This window comes from Eumetopias jubatus, unplaced genomic scaffold (assembly GCF_037043125.1).
Source record: "Eumetopias jubatus isolate StellerSeaLion01/CBP00866 unplaced genomic scaffold, mEumJub1_p1.0 scaffold_11, whole genome shotgun sequence".
Classification (NCBI taxonomy): Eukaryota; Metazoa; Chordata; class Mammalia; order Carnivora; family Otariidae; genus Eumetopias; species Eumetopias jubatus.
The window spans coordinates 68,356,586-68,381,694 of NW_028274817.1; the positions used below are offsets into that span (position 1 = coordinate 68,356,586).

General features: G+C 38.4%; 1 protein-coding gene across 2 annotated transcripts in view; it reads left to right on the forward strand.

Annotated features, from left to right (window-relative positions):
- PHKA1 (phosphorylase kinase regulatory subunit alpha 1) overlaps positions 1 to 25,109 on the forward strand; it is a 158,602-nt gene that overhangs the window by 34,128 nt on the left and 99,365 nt on the right. For both annotated transcript variants that reach the window (XM_028101449.1, XM_028101450.1), the window contains exons 5-13: positions 2,794 to 2,876; positions 5,730 to 5,810; positions 10,420 to 10,518; positions 11,519 to 11,665; positions 12,629 to 12,682; positions 14,033 to 14,155; positions 17,343 to 17,438; positions 18,358 to 18,465; positions 20,633 to 20,711. In XM_028101449.1, the coding sequence (XP_027957250.1) occupies positions 2,794 to 2,876; positions 5,730 to 5,810; positions 10,420 to 10,518; positions 11,519 to 11,665; positions 12,629 to 12,682; positions 14,033 to 14,155; positions 17,343 to 17,438; positions 18,358 to 18,465; positions 20,633 to 20,711 (870 nt within the window). The remainder of the gene's footprint in view (positions 1 to 2,793; positions 2,877 to 5,729; positions 5,811 to 10,419; positions 10,519 to 11,518; positions 11,666 to 12,628; positions 12,683 to 14,032; positions 14,156 to 17,342; positions 17,439 to 18,357; positions 18,466 to 20,632; positions 20,712 to 25,109) is intronic.

Genomic DNA, 25,109 nt, shown 5'->3' on the forward strand with positions numbered 1-25,109 from the left:
TAAATAAATCTTTTTAAAAATGAAATTATAGAAGTACCAGAAACATTCATGGGATAAAGCTTCTTAATTAAAGAGTCTGAGAAAAAAGTAAGATAAAAACAGAGAGGGAGGCAAACCAGAAGAGACTATAGGGAACAAACTGAGGGTTGCTGGAGGGGAGTTGGGTGGGAGGATGGGATAATGGGGTGATAGGCATTAAGGAAGACGTGATATAATGAGCATTGGCACTGGATGTTATATGTAACTGATGAATCACTAAATTCTACCTCTGAAACTAATAATACACTGTGTGTTAATTAACTTGAATTTAAATAAAATCTTAAGAAAAATAAAGTTTCCAAGAAGAAAAATATACTGTAGGCAAATCAAAGTCCAAACAAACTAGGAAAAATACTTGCAACACATATGATGAGTAAAAGGATAATTTCCTTAATATTCATCAATATGTCAGTAGCTCAAAGACCAGCAATTCCATGGAAATTGGCAAAGGACACAACCAAAGAGTTCATAGGAAAAGAAATGTGGATGGCTATAAACATATAAAAAGACTCACAACCTTACCCACAATTAAAAGAACTACAAATTAAGCTACAAAGAGATTTTATTTCTCCTTCATTACAGTGGCAAAGATCAAAGATGTTTTTTAAGGCCTGTGTTGACAAGGGTATAGGGAACAGGCAGGCAGGGCTGATTGGTATGTAAACTGTAGAACTTCTTTGCAGAGTAACTTGGTGAAGATTATCAATGTTTAATGTACACATGGTGAAGTATTTAGGGAGAAGTGTACTGATATTTGCAACTTACTTTGAAATGTATCAAAAAAGATGTATTGATGGATGGATACATATGTGGTAGAAAAATATAGTAAAATGTTAATGCTTGAATCCAAATGATATGCATACAGATGTCCACTGTAAGATTCTGTCATTTTTTCTGTTTGTTTGAAAATGTTCACAATACAGTGTTGGGAAAAAATAATATGCATAAATCTGTGACTCAGCAATTCTTCTAAGAATTTACCTTGATATACTGGTACATGTGCACAAAGATATATAAATATATCATTCATGTATATATCATATATATATTCATGTGTATCATATATATCATATATGTATTCGTATATATATATGTATTCATTACAGCATTGGTTATAATGATGAAGCATTAGGTACAACCTAAATGTTTTCAGTAGGGAAATGGTTATATGATTAGCCATTTAGTGAAATGCCATGTTGCCATTAAAAAAAATAAGGCAGATCTCTTTAAAATTGTCTCCAAGATGTATATGAAAAAAGCAAGATACAATATAGTATACTACTCTTTGATACTTTTTATATATGCATAATATTTCTCTGAAAGGATACAGAAGAAACTGGTAAGACTGGTTTCTTTTTTTATGTAACAGAATTTTTATTAAATATTACATAATTAAATAATCATTTTAATGTTAAATAATGTGAGGGGATCACTTCACATATCACACAAACTTTACAAAATGTGAAAATACAGACTCCTGCCTCCCTGGAAATCTTACCATTTGGAATACCTCATGTAGCACTCCAATCTTTCAACATATAAATGGCTCTCTTTTTTCAAGTCTATCAAAGTATAATTTACATACAATAAAATCCAGCCATTTTAAAATGTACATTTCAGTGAGTTTTTACAAATGTATAATTAAACCTCTTGTGTCTTGTGCTGTTAATTTTAGCCATTCTGACTTCTTTCAGAGAGATTTGGCAGGTGGGGAATGATGTGATTCAGGGTGGGAGAAAGACTCACTGTATGCCTGTTGGTATTTCTTTTTTTTTTTTAAATATTTGGTGTGTTGCCTTTTTTTTTTAAGATTGATTTATTTATTTGAGAGAGAGAGAGCATGAGAGGGGGGAGGGTCAGAGGGAGAAGCAGACTCCCTGCCGAGCAGGGAGCCTGATGCGGGACTCAATCCCAGGACTCCAGGATCATGACCTGAGCCGAAGGCAGTCGCCTAACCAACTGAGCCACCCAGGCACCCCCCTGTTGGTATTTCCTTATAGGGGTTGGGGGCACAGGAGAGGGGAGAGGAGTTTGTTTTGTTTTGTTTGAGAGGAGTTAATTTTTAAAGAAAAATGTATCATACTATACATACTGGGAAGCAGTATAGCATCTTGGTTAGGAACTCAGTCTCTGAAGTGAAACAGATGATAGTTGGGTCTGTTTTCACTATTTATAGTTAAATGGTCTTAGGCAAATATTTAATCTCTCTAAGCCTCATGGAGAAAATAGAGGTACGCACTTCTTAGGGCTGATGTAAAAATTAAATGGATAATTCATGCAAAACACTCCATTTGTAAGCTATAACTATCTTTGTGTAGTTTACATTTAGAATAATTAACATTTTTTACTCCAAAAAGTATAGTTTTAAGTTTTCCTTAAAATCATAATCTTTTGCTACTTCTTGCTTAGTATTTAGACTCTCTCCAACTCTTTTTTGAAATAGCTGTCTTTCTTCTTCCAGATACCTTAAGGCACATTGTAAATTAATTACCTATAGAATTAGGAGTCTGAGACTTTCTATGGACACCTACAAATAACAGTTAAAATTCCTCCATGTTATAATATGCTGGTATCTCACATAGTCGAAGACTAGCCTAGGTCTGATTTGTGGTTTTGCTTTTCTGGTTTAGGAATCAAAGTGTCTCTCATTGTTCCATTACTTAGGAGTAATGGGATCGGTTAGTTACTGTGGCTGCCTATAAAGCCTATAGTGATAATTGACCAGCTCTATATCTTTATTCTCTTTTTCCTCAGGACTTCATATCATCCACAGTCTAGATGAAGTCAATTTCATACAGAACCTTGTGTTTTACATTGAAGCTGCATATAAAACTGCTGTAAGTACTCATTTGGGAATTGATTTTAAACATATGTTTCTAAAAATACTGAACAACCCCCTCCTTCTCCTAATGCTGCCCCTCATAGTGAATCAATCTATAAAACTTCTGACAGAAATTGCCTTCAGCCTCTTTCTTTGCTAAGCTCCATCATCCTCTCTTTGCCTTCTCTCCAAAGGAGTTACAGAGACAAAAGGGTCAAGATGCTGTGCTTCCACTCCTGTCAAATTCTGTAATATCTCATGTCTTGTATTTGGGAATCTGGAGCTAAATTGTCTTATTTTAGTGGTCTGTGGTCTTGAACTGGAGCAAGATGGCTAGGGAGTATAATGTGTAAGTTAGCTACTTAGACATAAAATTTAGTCATATGTTTAATATCTGTAGACATTGATTCAGTGCTTACTATACAAAAAATAGTTCCTTTTTCTCACAACTACCATATGAGGTAGGTTTATATTAAATCATAATATATTTAACATCTCCTCTCTCAGGGATCACTGTTCTTCATTGCATAATGTTCACTGTATTGAAAATGGCTGTGTCATAAATAGTCCAGTCTTTTTAGTCATCTAATTGTTTAATTTGTTTGGTTGTTTTTCACTGGTTTAGATGGGAGCATAAACCTGTGACCTGTCACTCCATATTTGCCAAAAGGATAAGTTTAACATAGACATATTTGATGCAAGCAGACCTTATTTGTTGACTGATCATTTTTGCCTTCTGATACCGTAGGCCTGCTAAGGTCCAGGGTACAGGTCAGGGTTCTCTGGCCTCTCCATTGCAGCCAGGGGTTGCAGCAGCAGAATTAATGATATGTGCCTTCTCATACTCTAATCTTGCTGCACAAATTAGGGTAGAGCTGGGTTTGGGGACAAGTGAGGCTAGCCATGGGATAAATATGGCTTACCTTCCAGAAGCTTCACTTTAACTCAGAGATTTGATATAAAAAGTAATTTAAGGTAAATACAGAAACAAACATAGGGGTGTGTGTGTGTGTGTGTGTATGTGCATGCACACATGCATGTGTACACATGGATATTTGCAAATTCTGTTCAATGAGAGGGCCTAGAAGCAATGACACCACAGTGACAATGAGCCAGTGCCTAGGTCTTGGATTGTAACTATTCGTAATAAAAAAAAAAAAAACCACACAACAGGCTTCCTTGTTGAAGTGGTTGTTTCTAGGGCTGGGGGCAGGAAAATACAAGATGAAACTACAGTATCTTGTGACAGAAAGTGAGGACATGTTCAAAAAGAATGGGGCATGTCCAAAGGGTGCAGGAGCCAACCTGGAAGAACTCCCAATGGCTAAAGCTGGAACAATTTGAGCAATGAAACAAGTAACGATAATATTTTATTATAACCCAGAGAATAACCTAAATATCTATAAGTTCATACTGATATAAACAAATGAATAAATGAATGAGGGAGAAAGGACAGCTCTTCCTTAGAGAAGAATTGCAATTAAGAATTGCAATTAATGACTGTAGAGGTAATGAAGGAACTAAAAAAAATCACCATTGAAGCACCATTGTAATAATGGTTGCAGACAAGATTCACCAATGGATGCTAAATTAGTGGGTAGATGTTTGAGGAGATACAGGATATTTGCACAGTTGTAAAGTATCTTTCTAGAGATAGTTATTAATCATACGGGGGAAAATAGTAGCAGTAGACTGGAGAAACCCTGCAGACACCACCTTAACCACATGATGAAGGTTAACATCACCATAATAGGACATATCAACATCGTGTACTCCCTGATATGATGCAGTGAGAAGGACACAGCATAACATCTGTAGAAATCTTGACCAAAAAAATGCACAATCTTAATCTAATGAAGGGAAGACATCAGGTGAACCTAAATTGAGAGAAATCTATAAAATTCCTGACCACTGATCTTCTGAAAGTGTCAAGATCATGAGAGGCAAGACTTGAGAAACTTTAACTGATTGGAAGAGACTAAGGAGGCATGACAAATGCAGCATGGTATTCTGATTGGATCCTGGAACATAAAATGGTTATTAGTGGACAAACTGGTGAAATCCTAACAAAGTCCATAATCTGGTTACTAGTATTGTACTAATGTTAATTTCTTAGCTTTGATGAGTGTACTGTGGTTATGTCAGGAGTTAACATTAGGGCAAGTTGAGTGAAAGGTATATGGGAACTCACTGTAGTATTTCTCTAACTTCTCTGTAAGTTGAAAGTTATTTCAAATAAAACAGTTCTTAAAAAGTAATTTTAAGTGTTATATTATCAAGGGGCCATATACAGCTATGTTTAAGAATTTACACTTTGGACTGAGAGTACTTGGACTCTGATCCTAGCTCTGTCACTTACTAGCTGTGTGGCCTTGGGTGAGGCACTTAGCCTCTCTCTGCACCTTAGTTTCATCATCTATAAGATATAAGGATTAAGGAAGATAGTAGTATAAAGTGCATAGGTTAGTGTATGGTACATTGTCAATGCCAATAGAGAGTAAAATTAGAATAGATATTTAAGATAAAACACTGGGGTGCTGTTTAGGCTCCATCTTCTAGACCCTTTGAGTATCTGCCTTGATAAAAAATTTTGAGAAGCATTTCTCTACATGGACTGAGTTATAGTTATTAGGCCTGATCAGCTGTTGAGGAGTCTTCCAACTTCTTAGAGGTCCCAGGAGAATTTGAAGCTACTAGGAAAAGAGCTACAGGGGCAACTCAACTCATTGGCATCTCCTTAATAGGTGTTGTGGGTACACATATGTATGGCAAATTAGCTACTATGTGTGCCTTTTATTGAAGAGTTGTGTGTCTAGTAAGCATTTAGTAGTAATGACTTGCTAATGGTATGCTGGTTTTTTTATGCTAGGACTTCGGGATATGGGAACGTGGAGACAAGACCAACCAAGGGATCTCAGAATTGAATGCCAGTTCAGTTGGAATGGCAAAGGTAATTTTCCTTGCTTTGTTTGTACCAAGTGTGGGGTAAGGAAATACACCTTTATCATAGATAAAGGCTTAATGTGAATTTGGATCATCACCAAATTGTTCTTTTAAGACACAGGCAAAATTCGGATTCTCCCATAGAACTATGGACGTGTAGGTAAAGATTTATTTCATTAGCTCCAGATTTGTATATCCAACTGCTTTTGTAGCATATCTCTACTTACCTATACCACAGAGACCTCAGAGAACATATTTTTTTAAAGATTTATTCGTTTATTTGAGAGAGACAGAGAAGTGAGTGAATGTGCACATGAGGGCCAGGCAGAGGGAGAAGGAGAGAGAGAATCTCCAGCAGACTACCCACTGAGTACAGAGCCCAACACAGGGCTCGATCCCACGACCCCAAGATCATGACCTGAGCTGAAATCAGGAGTCAGACACCTAACCAGCTGAGCCACCCAGGCACCCCAGAGAACATATCTTCAACTAAACTCATCTTCTCTACCATTACAAAAATAAAAAGAGGCCTTCCCCTTCCATACACCAGTTGACAAAACTTGATTGTCAAGAGAACCATCTGTCAATCCTGCACCCCCCTCACTCTCCTGCATCCCACATAGCATCATCATCATCATTACTACCTTTCCACTTGACTCCATCTTTTCCTTCCCATTGCTACTGCCTGAATTTCAGCTCTTATCTTTGGAGACAGCAAGAAGTCATAAAATAGAATAGCAGGAATAAGATCAAACATATCCATTATAATGATAACTATGCATGACCTAATTGAAGTTTCCCCACCAAAAGACACAGATTGATTTTAAAAGGATAATAATACACCCTGTGTTTATTGCAGCATTATTTACAATAGCCAGGATATGGAAGCAACCTAAGTATCCATCTATAGATAATGGATAAAGAAGATGTGATACACACACACACACACACACACACACACACACACACACACACACACACACACACACACACACACACACACACACACACACACAATGCATTACCCAACCATAGGAAAGAATGAAATCTTGCCATTCATGACAACATGGATGGATGTAGAGGGTATTATAGTAAGTGAAATAAACCAGACAAAGACATATAGCATATGATTTTACTTATATGTGGAATCTAAAAAACCAAAACAATAAGAGCAACCTAAATTTCCAACAATTGTTAAATGGTTAAATAAATTAGAAAGAATCCTAACCAAATTTCATATGAAACATGATCTCAACTATAGACAGATTTACATAAAGAAAACTAATAGGAAACATGCCAAAAATATTAGCATTATTTTGGGTGATTTTTTTGCCCTCTCTATACTTTTTTTATGTTTTCAAATATTCTATAACAAGTATGTCATATTTTATAATCAGAAAAGCAGGAAATTAATAAGCAAATTCTATTTTTTTTTAAATCTTCTGCCTTGGTGACTAGTAACTTTCATCTTTAAGTCAATCATAGTATCTTTTTAGGGTATTCACTTCCCTATGGAAATTCAGTGATGTGCCAATACCTAATGGCTGTTGCATTTTAATATCTTACATCCACACAACTTCTAGCATATCTTATGTGCTGGTATCATACTTGCAGCTACCCTACCAAAAGAGTGGTTTACTATAAATTCATCTGTGCCTTGTTCAAATTATTTTTAAAGTGTGATGCTTGGCTTGATAATGCTATAACTTTATCTATGCTGTATCTTTTTTTAAATGCATTTTTAAAGAATTCAGCCACTGGAGATAAAAATAATAAAACAAAATTTTAAAAATAAAATGTATTTTTATTGAGGTGTAATAGGCATATAACGTTGTGTAAATTTGGAGTGTACAACATGTTGATTTGACACATTTTTTTGCAATATGATTACCGCCAAAGTGTTAGGTAACACCTCTATCACATCATACAATTATCATTTTTTTGTGATAGGAATGATTAATATTTGGTGTCTTAGCAACTTAGAAGTTTATAATACACTATTATTGTCCATAATCACTGTGCTATGCATTAGGTCTCCAGAACTTACTTATCTACTGGTTGCAAGTTTGTACCTTTTTAAAAAAAGAATTATTTATTTTAGAGAGAGAGAGAGAGACAGAAAGGGAGCAAATGGGGGGGAGGGGCAGAGGGAGAGAGTCTTCAAGCAGACTCCCTGCTGAGCATGGAGCCCCATGTGGGGCTCAGTCCCACCACCTGTGAGATCATGACCTGAGCTGAAACCAAGAGTTGGGCGCTTAACCAACTGAGCCACCCAGGAGCCCCACAAGTTTGTACCTCTAAACAACATCTCCTCAATTCCTCCATCCCCCAGCCCTTGGTAACCACCATTTCACTCTGTTTTTTTGAATGTGGCTTTTTAAGTTCCACATATAAGTGATATAGTACAGTATTTGTCTTTCTCTAACTTATCTCACTTAGCATAATGCTCTCAAGGTCCATCCCTGTGGTCACAAAGGGCAGGATTTCCTTCTTTCTCACAGCTGAATGATACTCCATTGAGTGTGTGTGTATCATGTCTTCTTTACCCATTCATCTGTTGACAGTTAGTGTTTCTGTACATTGGCTATTGTGAATAATGCTCCAATCAACAGGGGGTACATATATCTCTTTGATATCCTCTTTTCATTTATTTTGTATATATGCCCAAGAGTGGAATTTCTGGATCGATCATATGATAGTCCTATTTTAAGTTTTTGAGGAACCCCCATAGTGTTTTCCATAGTGCCAGAACCAGTTTGCATTCCATCCAACAGTGTACGAGGGTTCCCTTTTCTCCACATTCCCGAGCCACTTGTCTTTTTGATAATAGCCATTCTTGCAGGTGGGAAGTGAAATCATATTGTGGTTTTGATTTGCATTTCCCTGTTGATTAGTGACTTTGAACATCTTTTGATGTACCTGTTGGCCATTCGTATGTCTTCTCTGGAAAAAATACCTATTCAATTCCTCTGCTCATTTCTTAATTGAATTGTTTTTTATTATTGAGCTGTATGAGTTATTTACATATTTTGGATATTAATCCCTATAGTTTGAAAATATTTTCTCCTATTCCATGGGTTGCCTTTTCTTTTTTTTTTTTTGATTGTTTCTTTTTCTGTGCTGGAACTTTTTAGTTCCATGTAGTCCCACTTATTGATTCTTGCTTTTGTTGCTTGTGCTTTTGGTGTCATATCTAAAAAATCATTGCCAAGACCAGTATAAAGGAGCTTTTTTTCCTATGTTTTCTTCTAGAAGTTTTACAGTATCAGGTCTTATGTTTAGTCCATGTCAAGTTAATTTTTGTGAGGGTGTAAGTTAGGGGTCTGATTTCATTCTTCTGCATGTGGTTATCTAGTTTTCCCAACACCATTTGTTGAAGAGACTATTCTTTCTGCATTGACTGTTCCTGGCTCCCTTGTCAAATATTCATTGACTGTAAATGCAGGGGTTTATTTCTGACTTTTATTCTGTTCCATTGGTGTGTGTCTATTTTTATGCCCATACCATACTATTTTAATTACTATAGCTTTGTAGTATAGTTTAAAATCAAGAGTGTGATGCCCCCAGCTTTGTTATTCTTTCTTGTGATTGCTTTGGCTATTTGGTGTCTTTTGTGGTTCCAGACACATTTTAGGATTGTTTATCTATTTCTGTGAAAAATGCCATTGGAATTTTGATAGCAATTGCATTGGATCTATAGATGGCTTTTGGTAGTATGGACATTTTAACAATATTATTTCTTCCAATCCATTGAACATGGGATATCTTTCCGTTTGTTTGTCTTTAATTTCTTTCCTCCAAGTATTGTAGTTTTCATTGTACAGCTCTTTTACCTCCCTAGGTGAATTTACCCTTAAGTATTTTATTACTTTTGATGCTATTGTGAGTGGGATAGTTTTCATTATTTCTTTCTCCAGATGTTTTTTGTTGTTAATGTACAGAAATGCCACTGATTTCTGTACATTGATTTTATATCCTGCAACTTTACTGAATTTATTGATTGTTCCAACACTTTTTGGTTGAGTTTACAATTTTCTGTATATAATATATCATCTTCAGATAATGACAGTTTTACTTCTTCCTTTCTGATTTAGATGCCTTTTATTTCTTTGTCTTGCCTAATTGCTCTAGCTAGGACTTCAGATATTATGTTGAGTAAGAGTGGAGTGAGTGGGCATCCTTGTCTTGCTCTTGATCTTAGAGGAAAAGCTTTCAATTTTTCACTATTGTTTTTTTTTTATTTGAATTCCAGTTAGTTTCAGGTGTGCAGTATAGTGATTCAACACTTAAAATACCCAGTGCTCATCACAAGTGTTAGCTGTGGGTTTGTTGTATATGGCCTTTATTATGTTCAGGTATGTTCCTTCTATACTGAATTTGTTGAGGTTTTTATCATGAAAGGATGCTTGCAGCCTCCATCTTAACTGTCTCTGGGATAATATGGGAGGCAAAGAAAAACTCAGAGGCCCCTGGGAATAAAGAATGCTACATTGTTTTTGCTGTTCTGCTGAACAAATTCAAAATGACTTCATATGCACTGATATGATACTGCTGTACAGGGAGGAGAAATCTGTATCTTTTGCGGAAAATGTCCTTTCTTTCTTTGCTCTTCATAGGCAGCCCTGGAAGCTTTGGATGAACTGGACCTGTTTGGTGTGAAAGGTGGGCCCCAATCAGTTATCCATGTCCTGGCTGATGAAGTACAACACTGCCAGGTAAGAGAATAATGAAGGACATTAGAGAAAATGTTATTCTTACCCAGACTCGGGATGAGCATGGCCTTGAGAATAAAGAGACCCAAGAGTACATAATCTGATTTATTACCATGTGTCAAAAATGTATTATCCAAGCTTCCCATGCTGAGATAAGGTTGATATAGCATAAACTATAACATAGGTCATAGTCCTGTTCTCTCAGCCATGGCTATAAAGGAATCTCATCATAGTATATGGAATTCTCCAGTGTTGTCCTATCAAGGATCTATGGGCTCTGCTCCTTTTCTAAATAATACCAAGAGAACAAGAGGTGACTGATTTTGAGTGTTCTTCTTGATAGTGGCTTTGAAACATTCTCTTGTCCCCAGTTGGCTCTAGGCTTAGATGTTTGGGATTAGACCGTTTTAAGTGGTAAATATGTATCTTCACTTTTGTTTAGGGTTACTCTCTCTAAGAGTAAGGTTCTTCTCATTGGTAAGATGACTTTCTCCCCGTCTTCAAACCCTGATTAGTTAACAATGGTGAATATAAACTCATCTTCTCATTTCAAAAATGTGAAATTTTCCTTGGAAAAAATAAATGTCAGCAGTGTAGGAGCTGAGCTTTCCACATCCTGTTTTCTCAGCAGCTGCATTTTCTCTATCTTTATGCTTCAGTGGTTGCTAATGGTGCAAGGGGATTGTGGACAGATGATGTTTAGAGTATTCTTTATCCATTAGCAGCTCGTTAAGATTCAGGATTGGGAAGCCTTGAGAGCAGTATTAAGACAGGGGATGATGTACAGAAATAGCTAGTTTGCTAAGCTCTCACTTAGAAATTATTACTGAATTACTATGGAATTCCATGTTGATTATCATTGAATCATTATTATGGTATAATGTTTAGATTTTCTCCCAAATGATCCTCTTCCACATAGATCTTTTGAAACTAAAGCTATTAGTTTTATAATCCCAAGTTATTTACTAATGTGCCACTTTTGACTTCCTTTCTTCCTTTTTAGTCTATCCTTAATTCGATACTCCCCCGCGCTTCCACATCCAAAGAGGTAGATGCTAGTCTGCTTTCAGTTATTTCCTTCCCAGCCTTTGCAGTAGAGGATGGCCAGTTGGTAGAGCTCACAAAGCAAGAAATCATCACCAAGCTTCAGGTATGTCCATACGTGCCCTTCTTTTCTTTAAGGCTTTGACTTTAAGGAGAAATTAATGTCGTTGGGGGCCTCGAGTCAGTGATTTACCCAAATGATCAGTGTTAACACCCCCGGTAATAGAACATATTGACCAGTGTGGTATCTGTGCAAACAATGCATTATCTCAGTGTAATCATGAGAAAACATCAGACAAAACCAAATTGAGGGACATTCTACAGAATAACGGATGATCTCTTCAAAAGCGTCAAGGTGATGAGAAACAAGGAAAGACTAAGGAACTGTCACAGATTGGAAGAGACTAAAGAGATGTGACAACTGAATGCAGTGGGATCCTGAAATGGGTTTTGGAAGAGAAAAAAAAGCCATTAGTGGAAAAACTGGAGAAATCCAAAGAAGTTCTGTACTTTGGTTAATAGTGTTGTACCAAGATTAATTTTTTAGTTTTGATAAATGTTCTACAGTTATGTAAGATGTTAATATAAAGGGACAGTGGATGAAGGGTAATGGGGACTCTCTGTACTGGTTTTGCAACTCTTCTGTCAGTCTCAAATTATCTCAAAATTTAACAAAAAATATGTTGTCTTTTTAAAAAAAAAAAAAAAAGCCTGTTGCTCCCTTATGAGCTCTGTGAACAGGACCACATAGATTAGTAATTGGGCTGTTACAGACTTACCCTATGTGGAAAGTGATAGAGAGGGTAATATTAGAAACTCTGCTTTAGGGAAAAGCCTGTGACTTAGCCCTCACTGGAACTCACATTGATTGCTGAAATCAGTTTCTGCTGCTGGGCTGATATCAGAGGTTTGTTTTTTTTTTTTTAATTACATTTTATTATTTTTTAAATCCTGTATCTGTGTTGGTGATAGGTCAGTATGTATAGCTGTTGCAAAGGATGTATTTCTGATGCATTATATGACTGTACCAATGTACATGCTTCTGATTTTTTTTTCTCTGCATTCCCAGGGGCGTTATGGTTGCTGTCGCTTTCTACGAGATGGATATAAAACTCCTAAAGAGGTAAGTTTCTTTTCCCCAAAATGAGTCCACAGTAGAATGGTCACTACTGTCTGTAGTCTCATTCAGAGAAAATACTTGATGTATTATATGTTGGCTAACTGAACATAATAAAAAAATACTCAAAAGAGAAAATACTTAACTCACTGGTGGTATTTAAAATAATCACTCAATAGGATAACAATAACTTATGTTTGCTGCCTTCGTTGGGCTTAGTTGCCAAGTTCTAATTTGTGAGCCTTTATGGATTAAATAAAAGAGAGGGAGGTGCAATTCTTCCACTTCTTGTAGCTGGTTGGTTTCAGGAAAGAGCTACTGACAGATGCTTAAATCAGTGGATGAGAGTTTAAGCAGAAACAGAATATTTGAATAGTCTCAAAGAATCTCCCTCCCCAATATTTCATAATTACAAAGGGGAAAATCTTTCCTTTGATAGGTCTTCCTGGCCCCCTTCCATCTCTTGCAGTTGGTTAGTTCTAAACAGAACCTGATCTTGAAAAGTTAACATCCTTCTGTTCCACTTGTCAAAAGTTCTCCACGGAATTATCAATGGAGAAAATTAAGTATTATTGAAGGGAATGAATGGTCAAGAAGGAGCACTTCACTGGCAATGTACACGTTGTTTAGGGCTTTTTTTAATCACCGAGCTCAAACTCTTCTGGTCTACTTCCCTTCTTCCACTTTATTCTTTAGGCCTGTTGATTTCTAGCTCTACCAATCTATTAAAATTACACTCTGAAATATCATCAGAATCTCCCAAATGATCAATCCAATAGCCTTTATCCCATCCCTATTATACGTGACTTCTCTGTAGTACATTACTGTTCCCTACCCCTCCATTTTCTTGAAATTCTTTTCCCATTTACTTTATACAACACTACACTATCCTAATTCTTCTCTTTTTGTTCTTTCCTCACGAAACTATGAGGGTTTACCAAGATTCTGTTCTTGGGTCCTTTGTTCACTGTATGTAGGTACTACATCTGTAACTTGTGCTTCAAGTGTCACCTCCATGAGAGTCATTCCCGAACCCTCATCACTTGCTGTCCTTGTAAACATTTCTATTTGTATGTTCTGCTGCTACCTCAAACTTAACAAATATAAAATCACATTCATGTTTATTGTAAATGAATCTCACTTCTTCATATACCTGCCTATGGTATCATTCTTACCCCAGTTCTACTAGTTACAAGTCACATCACAAAGTATTCGCTGAGGGAGGGGGAATATGTAATGCCCTGCCTTCTCTGAAACAAACTATCAAAAGTGAAAGGCTATATTGTGAGACCTCCAAACAAAAGATGTATGGCTGACTTTGCAGTGATAAGATAGACTTTTTTGTGTTTTTACCAGGATCCCGGTCGCCTGTATTATGAACCATCTGAGCTGAAGTTATTTGAAAACATTGAGTGTGAATGGCCACTGTTCTGGACGTACTTTATCCTCGATGGGGTCTTCAGTGGCAATGTAGAACAGGTAATATGCCAGGGAAAGAGCTTTTCAGAAGAATGGTTTTTAGTATGTCTACGTCTTTCAGTTAATGTCTATGCTGACCCTGTGACCAAATGGAAGTCTTCCCTAATAGGGAAGAAACAGAGTCTTCTAGAGTCTTCTAGAGACTAGTACTTGAGGGCACTAGGTTAAGAGTTGGAAGGCCTTTATATTGCCATCACTCAGACTTGGCTTTTAACAGACATAGATAGCAAAATAGCAAGCCCTGTCCACTTGCCTCAGTTGTTACAGGTACTTGAGTTTACTTCCTGGCTTTGTGTATATATATATTTTAATAAACCTTGGAAATGATGTTCTGACTTTAGCCCCCCCAAACAACAACAACCCATTTATACCTTGTCCTTGCCCCCCAAAACATGGTCATCATTGCTTTTTTGAGCTACATGAATAAAGTAATTTAGAAACCATCATTGGAAAATAGTGAGACTGGGAGATTTGATCAAGGAAGTTTAGTGTCAGGCATTCTACAAATTGGCTATGGTCTAAACTTGGACATAAATCCAACATTTGGAAGTCACTTATACTTGGCTACATAAAACGCAATGTTGTGTAATTTGAATGCTTTGGCCAATATTAATCTGTAATTGCCAATATGAGTTTAAATAATAGGGTTACACCAAAGTTTCAGGGGCCACAAAGTGCTGTTTTACTCTAAATTTCAGTAAATTAAAGGATATCCCTTTTTTAGAAATCAAATAAGATAAGCAGTAATAGAAATAACCCACCCTATTTTGACCACCCTGTTTTGATTCTACCATTTTTCTCAGACCTCAAATTCCACAGGATTATTTATCAAAAACTTTTCTTGCTCAAAGAAAAATGTATTTATCAAATGTGCCTACGCCTACTAAGTACAAAGCACATTCAGGTTTTTTGGACTTGGGGGGTGGGGGAAAGAGTTGGGAAATCTGGATTCTTTTTTATTCTTTTTTTCTGGCTTCCCTCCTGACTCTTTTTTTTTTAAGATTTTATTTATTTATTTGAGACAGAGAGAGAACACGAGTGGGAAGGAGGGTCAGAGGGAGAGGGAGAAACAGACTCCCCACTAAGCAGGGAGCCCGACGCAGGGTTCGATCCCAGGACCCCGGGCAGGGTTTGATCCCAGGACCCTGGGATCATGATCTAAGCCCAAGTCAGACGTTTCACTGACTGAGCCACCCAGGTGCCCCATTCCCTCCTGACTCTTGAGTAGCCCAAATATAGTCAGTGACTTCTTCGGATTCTCTGTATACAATGGAAATAGTTTTTCACTCTTCTTTAAAGAAGATGTCCCTAAAGTTGTTGTTTTTTTTTTTTAATTTCACAGATGAAGATATGCCATAAGCACAAGGGACAGTCAGTTCGGCTATAATAAGACATACATGTTTCTTGAAAATCACCATGCTCTGCATATTTGAGAAATAAAAACTATAGGGCTCCTGGGAAAATGAGGTTGGGACACAACATTTTAAAAGTTTGCCAGAGGGCGCCTGGGTGGCTCAGTCAGTTAAGCATCTGCCTTCGCTCAAGTCATGATCCCAGGGTCCTGGGATCAAGTCCCGCATTGGGCTCCCTGCTCAAGGGGGGAGCCTGCTTCTCCCTCTCCCTGTCTGCAGCTGTGCCTACTTCTGCTCTCTCGCCCTCTCTCTGTCAAATAAATTAAAAAAAAAGAAGTTTGCCAGAAATACATACAAAACGATAGGAACCTGATAAACACAGCATCATAACTTTATGCATATGAAATGGTTAAGAAGTACATAAATACCACAATAAATATGGCACTTGTACCTTGAAAAAGACCTTAAGTTTGCTTGTGGGTATGTGCACCCTCGGTCCTGCCAGCTCACTTGACGGGCTCCCATGCCTGCCACCCTGCGTGGCCAGAGGAAGGGAATAAGAAAAATGGCAAAAGAGTGAGGGGAAGGAGAAAAAGAACATGGAACAGACAGGATGAATACAAAATAAACTGAGGAGAAAGGGGAAGAAATGAAAGAGAAGGGAAGGCACACAGAGTCAGGCAGCAGCTCAGGAGTGATTATGAACCAGTAGAAGGAGTGTTCCCTGAACTCAGAAAGTTCTAACACGGAATGTGGATGGGTGGGGTTAATTGCCGTCCTGAGGCATGTCCATGTGCATGTTTCGGGTATTCTTACAGGGGCTCAATTCAGCTGAGTGTACTCTCAGGTCAAGATTGTGCATAAACACATGTCAAATCTGGGTGATGCTCAAATCGTTCCATCGTACATCAGACGCACTGGAATAAATGTGTGCTTTCAAAACGACTGTGATAGCAGAACTGACTGTTTTTTCCATCATAAATTATAGTGGTTTTTTTTTCCTTTTTGTGTTTTGGTGTTTGTTTTTTATGTATTACTAATCTAATCTACAGCTAATTGTTAAGCAAAAAATGTGAACTTCACTACAAGAGAAACTTATTTTAGCAGTTAAATTCATTTTTTAAAGCCAGTACATGTAAAGGCAAGTAGCTGTATTTCGGGTAGTGGATAAAAACAGGCCCTGTGGGGGCGCCTGGGTGGCTCAGTCGGTTAAGCAACTCCCTTTGGCTCAGGTCATGATCCCGGGGTTATAGGATCAAGCCCCACATCAGGCTCCCTGCTCAGCACGGAGTCTGCTTCTCCCTCTGCCTGCCGCTCCCCCTGCTTATGCGCTCTCTCACTCTGTCTCTCTGTCAAATAAATAAAATCTTAAACAAACAAACAAACAAACAGGCCTGTGGAGGCAGGCTGACTTGGGCTCAAATCTGGGCTCAACCTTACACTTGCTGTGTGATCTTCCACAAGTTCATGACCTCTTTGAGCCTTACTTTTTCAGGAAAAAAGGTTTTAATTGTATATACCTCCTAGAATGGTTATTAAAATTAAAGGCGTTATACACAACTAATAAATCATTGAACATTACATCAGAAACCAATGATGTATTATATGTTGGCTAATTGAATTTAAATTAAAAAAATCAAATGTGTTAAAGCACACAAAATTTCTAGCATAGTATCTGGCCTGTAATAAGCATTTAGTAAATGCTACTCTCCTTTCTTCTCCCTTTCACCAGGTGAACATGCTCCTTTGCAACAGGAACTTCCTTGGCTACAACCCTCCCTGAGATCCCCAAAGGGAACTCTATAAACTTTTTTCTCCCTTTCTTTTATCTACAGGTTCAAGAATATAGAGAGGCTCTTGAAGCAGTCCTCATCAAGGGCAAAAACGGAGTCCCACTCTTGCCAGAGCTGTACAGTGTTCCTCCAGACAGGGTGAGTTGGACAGTGCCTTAATAACATGGAGCTGGGAGAAGGAGAGCCGGACCTCAACGGGACTGCCTCATTTGAGGCAAACAATTTTTAATTTTCTGATTTTAATGTTCTGAAAGTTTGTCTTTTGGTATAAGATGATGAAAATATGATTTTAGGCCTTTGAAAAGAAATTTTTAAAGCAGTTTCAGGTATTACGCCATTACATAGTGAGACAAGAGTAAGACCAAACATTACAATGGTAGTTTCATGGGCGTATTACTTATCCTCAGACTCATCAACATGCATACATTAAATACGTAGGGCCTTTTTATATGTCAACCATACCTTAATTTTTTTAAAAAAATGAATTGTTCAGAAATTGATTTTTTTAGAAAGACCAAATCTTAAAGTTGAGAATGATACGGAGTTCAGTAGGCAGAACTAGAGCGATGTTCTGTGCGAACTCTCGGGATTTGGTATTCTCTGCTTTGAGGCCAGTAATCTGGGATTGTTTGAGTAAATCAGGCTTGGAAAATGAAGTATGTCCTCATTTTCCCACAATGCCAGTTGGGAGCACCATACGAAGGAGCATTAGCCATGGGAGAGTTGCAGTCTTCCATTCTGGTAGAGATGGATGGAATAAGCTACTAGCAGCATCGGCACCATCACCTGAGAGCTTGTTAGAAATGCAGAACTCAGGCCTTCCTCCACACCTACTCGGTCAGAATCTGCCTTTAGACAAGGTCCTTAGGTGATTTGTATGTACACACATTTAGAGGAGCCCTTCCCTAGACTGTAGTCTTAGTGTTGGACTTTTCAGTGCATTGCATATGTAACTGTTTTATAGGGTATGAGTCACAATCCAGATTCAGCCTTTTTGTTATCTAGTATCTTTAACCTTCTATCACCTTTTGTGTGGCTTCTTTATCTTTTCTTTTAGGTTGATGAGGAATATCAAAATCCTCACACCGTGGACCGAGTCCCCATGGGCAAGTTGCCTCATATGTGGGGTCAGTCTCTGTACATCTTAGGAAGCTTGATGGCAGAGGTAAGGGGAAACTTCGAGGTTCTTCCACTTTTTTTTCTCCTTTAGTCATTATAATAATCAGATTTGCGAGTAGCTCATTAAATCTGGATCTGTCTTTTGCCTTTTATATTCTGCCTTAATTATATATTTTCCTCCAGGTCAGGTCCTTAGAGTGGGAGCAGTGCCAATCCTTGACAAAAATCTTTTCCCCCTGGCAACCATGTCTCTCATACTGCCCAGGGATTCCTACCTTGACACTGTACTTGGAGCTGCTCTCGGATCAGGGCCTCAATCTGGCCCTTTCAGAACAACCCCCCACCAGTGCCTTGCCTCGTGACTGATGCATGCACCTGTGCTTAGATAGTAATGATGACTGATAATGGATTTAAGTACTAACTTTTTCAAGCAACAAATGTTTCATTATCTAATTGAATAAACTGATAATTTTAGGCATCATGAAAAGTGGTTGGGAACATCATTGTTTTTAACTCTTTTTTTTAAAGATTTTATTTATTTATTTGAGAGAGAGAGAATGAGAGATAGAGAGCATGAAAGGGAAGAGGGTCAGAGGGAGAAGCAGACTCCCCCCGCTGAGCAGGGAGCCCGATGCGGGACTCGATCCCGGGACTCCAGGATCATGACCAGAGCCGAAGGCAGTCACTTAACCAACTGAGCCACCCAGGCGCCCGGGAACATCATTGTTTTTAAAAATTTATTGTTTGTGTACTTTTTGCTGTGGGACTCTTTAAATGTTTTTTATGTTCAATTCGGTTGAAACAGCCCCCTTTTTTTTGCTTTTTAAAAAAAGATTTATTTAATTATTTTAGAGAGAGAGTGTGCAAGCAGGGGGAGGGGCAAGGGGAGAGGGAGAGAAGTCCTCAAGCAGATTCCCTGCTAAGCACGGAGCCCCCACACAGGGCTTGATCCCAGGACCCCAGCTCATGACCTGAGCCGAAATCAAGAGTCAGATGCTCAATGACTGAGCCACCCAGGCGCCCCTTGGTTGAAACAGCTCTTAGTGAAGTACTTGGGAATTTTGTACTTAATGCCCAGCTTTTTTTGAAATTGTGAGCTATAGTAAGGGTTCTTTTTGTCAAAGTTTTCCAGATTTACTGACAAATCTACTTCCCCATTATAGGTTTTTATGGTAAGCTATAACTGAGGTTCATAGAAGATCTAAGGTGGGTCTTAGCTATCCTTTCTGGGTCAGACTCTTTGACCTGTTTAAGTATGACTATTTTCTGCAGCTGTTTCTGTTCACTCTGTTTTGGGTATTTTCTCGGTTTTATTGAGATATAAGTGACATACATCAATGTGAATTTCAGGTGTACAGCATAAAGGTTTGATTATCTTTAGTTGATGTTATGAATAATGTAGCAATATTGAGCAGAAAGATCATTTAAAATAATCCTGACCTGATGACTTTCTCATTCAATGCTATAAAGAAATTAAATACGTGAAAAAGGAGGAGATGAATGGCGTTTTTCAGGGTAAGATGGGTGAGTTCATCCCATTTCATCAAGGACAGAAATTCAAGTCAAAAGATATCTGCTGGGGCACCTGGGTGGCTCCGTCAGTTGAGCATCTGACTCTTGGTTTCAGCTCAGGTTATGATCTCAGGGTCCTGGGATCGAGCCCTATGTTGGGCTCTGTGCTCAGTGCAGAGTCTGCTGGAAATTCTTTCCCTTTCCCTCTCCCTCTGCTCCTCCCCCTGCCCTCCTTCTCTCTCTCTCTCTCAAACAAATAAATAAAATCTTTTTTAAAAAAAGATATCTGCTGAGCAGGACGTATAGCAGTCACATGAATAAATGAGAAAACAAGACTTCAATTATTGATAATAAGCATTGTGGTCTGATGGTCTAATTATATACATCCAGAGAGCAGGTGGAAGTGTAACTAAAAAAACCTTTGGGCTTATCACTTGTACCTTCTCTGTTTCCAACAAAGAACTTGTGGCCATCACTAGAAATTAATTCCAGATGAAATTAAATTTGGATGTGAATTCAGGAGTTCAAACATGTTTGAACATATAAAAACATGTTTTATATAGTGAAGGTATTTTTTTCCTTTCCATACCTGCCTCTCACATGTTATAGGGCAGGTTTTTGACACTGGTATATTGTTTCTCCTCAAACATTAGCTTTTCCTTTGAGAAATAGTAACCTGTCTTTTTATGGTTTTTCTTTAGGGATTTTTAGCTCCTGGAGAAATTGATCCCCTGAATCGAAGGTTTTCTACAGTACCAAAGCCAGATGTTGTGGTTCAAGGTATGGATTCTTATTCCCAGCAGCAGAAACTTTATATTAATGATCTGTTTTGGACCAGTAAATGATGGTGTTATTGTTCATCTCATGGGTTTTGTTAGGCCTCAAAAAGTATACAGTGGCTCATTGAACGCTGGGCTAAATCACCAGACCTCTGAATTCTTCTCAAGCTGAGCCAGGCCCACACAGAAGCAACCATGTCTAAGGGACCTGCGGTTGGCATTGATCTTGGCACCACCTACTCTTGTGTGGGTGTCTTCCAACACGGGAAAGTGGAAATAATTACCAATGATCAGGGAAACTGAACCACTCCAAGTTATGTCACCTTCACTGACACAGAACGATTGATCGGTGATGCTGCAAAGAATCAAGTTGTGATGAACCCCACCAACACAGTTTTTGATGCCAAGCGCCTGATTGGACGTAGATTTGATGATGCTGTTGTCCAATCTGATATGAAGCATTGGCCTTTTATGGTGGTGAATGATGCTGGTAGGCCTAAGGTCCAAGTAGAATACAAGGGAGAGACAAAAAGTTTCTATCCAGAGGAGGTGTCCTCTATGGTTTTGACGAAGATGAAGGAAATTGCAGAGGCCTACCTTGGGAAGACTGTTACCAATGCAGTTGTCACGGTACCTGCATACTTCAATGACTCTCAGCGTCAGGCTACCAAAGATGCTGGAGCTATTGCTGGTCTCAATGTACTTCGAATCATCAACGAGCCAACTGCTGCTGCTATTGCTTATGGCTTAGACAAGAAGGTTGGTGCTGAAAGGAGTGTGCTGATCTTTGACTTGGGAGGTGGCACTTTTGATGTGTCAATCCTTACTATTGAAGATGGGATCTTTGAGGTCAAATCCACAGCTGGAGACACCCACTTAGGTGGAGAAGACTTTGACAATAGGATGGTCAACCATTTTGTTGCAGAGTTCAAGCGCAAACATAAGAAGGACATCAGTGAAAACAAGAGGGCAGTTCGTCGTCTCCGTACTGCTTGTGAACATGCTAAGCACACACTTTCTTCCAGCACGCAGGCCAGTATTGAGATTGATTCTCTATATGAAGGAATCGACTTCTATACCTCTATTACTCGTGCCCGGTTTGAAGAATTAAATGCTGATCTGTTCCGTGGCACCCTGGACCCTGTAGAGAAAGCCCTTCGGGATGCCAAACTAGACAAGTCTCAAATCCACGATATTGTGCTGGTGGGTGGTTCTACCCGTATCCCCAAGATTCAGAAGCTTCTACAAGATTTCTTCAACGGGAAAGAACTGAATAAGAGCATCAACCCTGATGAGGCTGTTGCTTACGATGCAGCTGTCCAGGCAGCCATCCTTTCTGGAGACAAATCTGAAAATGTTCAAGATTTGCTGCTGTTGGATGTCACTCCACTTTCTCTTGGCATTGAAACTGCTGGAGGAGTCATGACTGTTCTTATCAAGCGTAATACTAGTATTCCTACCAAACAGACACAGACCTTCACTACCTACTCTGACAACCAGCCTGGTGTGCTCATTCAGGTGTATGAAGGGGAGCGTGCCATGACCAAGGATAACCACCTACTTGGCAAGTTCGAACTCACAGGCATCCCTCCTGCCCCTCGTGGCGTTCCTCAGATTGAAGTCACTTTTGATATTGATGCTAACGGTATCCTCAACGTCTCTGCTGTGGATAAAAGCACCGGGAAAGAGAACAAGATCACCATCACTAACGACAAGGGCCGCTTGAGCAAGGAAGACATTGAGCGCATGGTCTAGGAAGCTGAGAAGTACAAAGCTGAAGATGAGAAACAGCGGGACAAGGTGTCTTCCAAGAATTCACTTGAGTCTTATGCATTCAACATGAAAGCAACTGTTGAAGATGAAAAACTTCAGGGCAAGATCAATGATGAGGACAAACAGAAGATTCTTGATAAGTGCAATGAAATCATCAATTGGCTTGATAAGAACCAGACTGCAGAGAAGGAAGAATTTGAACACCAGCAGAAAGAGCTGGAGAAAGTCTGCAATCCTATCATTACCAAACTGTACCAGAGTGCAGGGGGCATGCCAGGAGGAATGCCTGGAGGCTTCCCTGGTGGTGGAGCTCCTCCATCTGGTGGTGCCTCCTCTGGACCCACCATCGAAGAGGTTGATTAAGCCAACCTGAGAATAGGTCTAGCATTGTTCCACAAAATATTCGAAGGACCCAAATTTGTAGCAAATTCCATGGCAGTTTTAATGTTGAGCTGCTATAGTATAAATAAACTGGGCATTCTTGATACTTGAATATGAAATACGTGCACAGGGAAAGGAAATGAACATTGCACTTTATAAGCACTGTTATTGTTAAGTGGAAAATGCAATGTCTTTAAACGGTATTTAATTGGCAAAAAAAAAAGTATACAGTGACCTCGGTTCTTTTTAGTTTCAAGATTGCTATTAATCTTAATCATGAACAAATGCTTAATAAATGATGTTATTTGGCACTCTTAACCACTTCTTACTTCTAGAAACTCTTTTCAGTTGTCATGATATTGTAGCCTTTAGATTCTCTCTGCTTTCTTTCTGAACATTCCTTCTTTGCTTTTTCTGTTAGTATTGCTTTCTTCTCATGCCCTTTTAATGGTTGTATACTTAATCTTATACTGTTGTCTGTCTGTATTTACACTCTGTGTTAGTTTGCTAGTGCTGCCTCCTTCATAATACATTTGCTTCCATGGATCCAACTCTTCCTTCTTTGGAGAGTACTGGAAACCTTTATTTTTTGTTCCTAACAATTAAATTTTGAGGTATCTACTCTATTCAAAACACTGGGCTGGGCACCTGGGTGCCTCAGTTGGTTAAGCGACTGCCTTCAGCTCAGGTCATGATCCTGGAGTCCTGGGATCGAGTCCCACATTGGGGGGGGGGTCCCTGCTCAGCAGGGAGTCTGCTTCTCCCTCTGACCCTCCCCCCTCTCATGTGCTCTCTCTCCATCTTTCATTCTCACTCTCTCAAATAAATTAATTAATTAAATTTAAAAAAAAAAACACTGGGCTAAGCTCTATAAACATTGTAAGAATTCTAGTCCCAATATCTATAAAACATCTTTATCACTGATAGTTCAAATGCAAAATTGACCTCTTTTGTCTCCATCCCATCCTTTCCCCCCTCCCAGGAAAAGCAGATCTTTCTACCCTCCTTATCTCTTGTAATGAGCTCACTATTATTTTAGTCTCCTAGGATATAAAGTTCCAAGTGATTTTTGACTCTCCAACGACAAAATCCAGTATGGTACTAAGCTCCTATAAAACGTCTCTGGTCACTTGACTTTGGGGTTGGTGCTATATGGGAAATAATCCTGTGTATTTTACTCTTCCCTTCCCATGAGACACTTTGTTCTCCTTTGAGGCTTATGCCATCTGGCTGTATTGATCTCCTGGTTGCCCTAATTTATTCATTTAGCTTACAGCCTTCCCCTTCTTCCCCAATTCCTGCCATAGTGCTAGATTTCACCATCATAGTAAGTGCCATCTAACATTTTAGCCTCAAAATTCTTGGATACCCATAACCCTAGTAGCATTTCCCTCCACCTCTGTGTTACCCACTCATTTTGAGGACCAAACTTTGGAACTGTTCCACCTCATATATCTTTCATTCCAGAAAATTCCAGTTTATGGTCATAGCTATGTATTATTTCCATTTTCTTTTCTCCCCATGGCACTTGTCTCTTTTCTCCAAGTCTGCTCTTCCCTATTTGCTGATCATTTAAATATCTTAATCACCCATGCACCACAATTCTACTGCACCCACCAGAAAAATCATAGCCCCACATCAATCTTACAGTCTGCATTTTCTTTTTCTACTACGTTTTTTATTTTAATTCCAGTATAGTTAACATACAGTTATATTAGTTTCAGGTGTACAATATAGTAATTCAACAATTCTGTACATTGCTCAGTGCTCACCATGATAACTGTACTCTTTAATCCCCATCACCTATTTCAACCATCCCCCCCACCACCAACCTCCCCTCTGGTAGCCATTAGTTTGTTCTCTATAATTAAGGGTCTCTTTCTTGGTTTGTCTCTCTTTTTTTTTTTCCCTTTGCTTTTTGTTTTATTTCTTAAATTCCACATATGAGTAAAATCATATGGTATTTCTCTTTCTCTGACTGACTCATTTCATTTAGCAGTATACTCCGTAGCTCCATCCATGTTGTCACAAATGGCAAGATTTCATTCTTTTCTATGGCTAAATAATATTCTATTGTATATATACACACACATATATATAATAGAATTATATGTGTATATATATGTATGTATATGCGTATATATATAATGAAATTATACATACATATATGTTTAATGGAATATTATTCAGCAATAAAAAAGAATGAAATCTTGCCATTTGTATATGTAAATATACGAAATCTTGC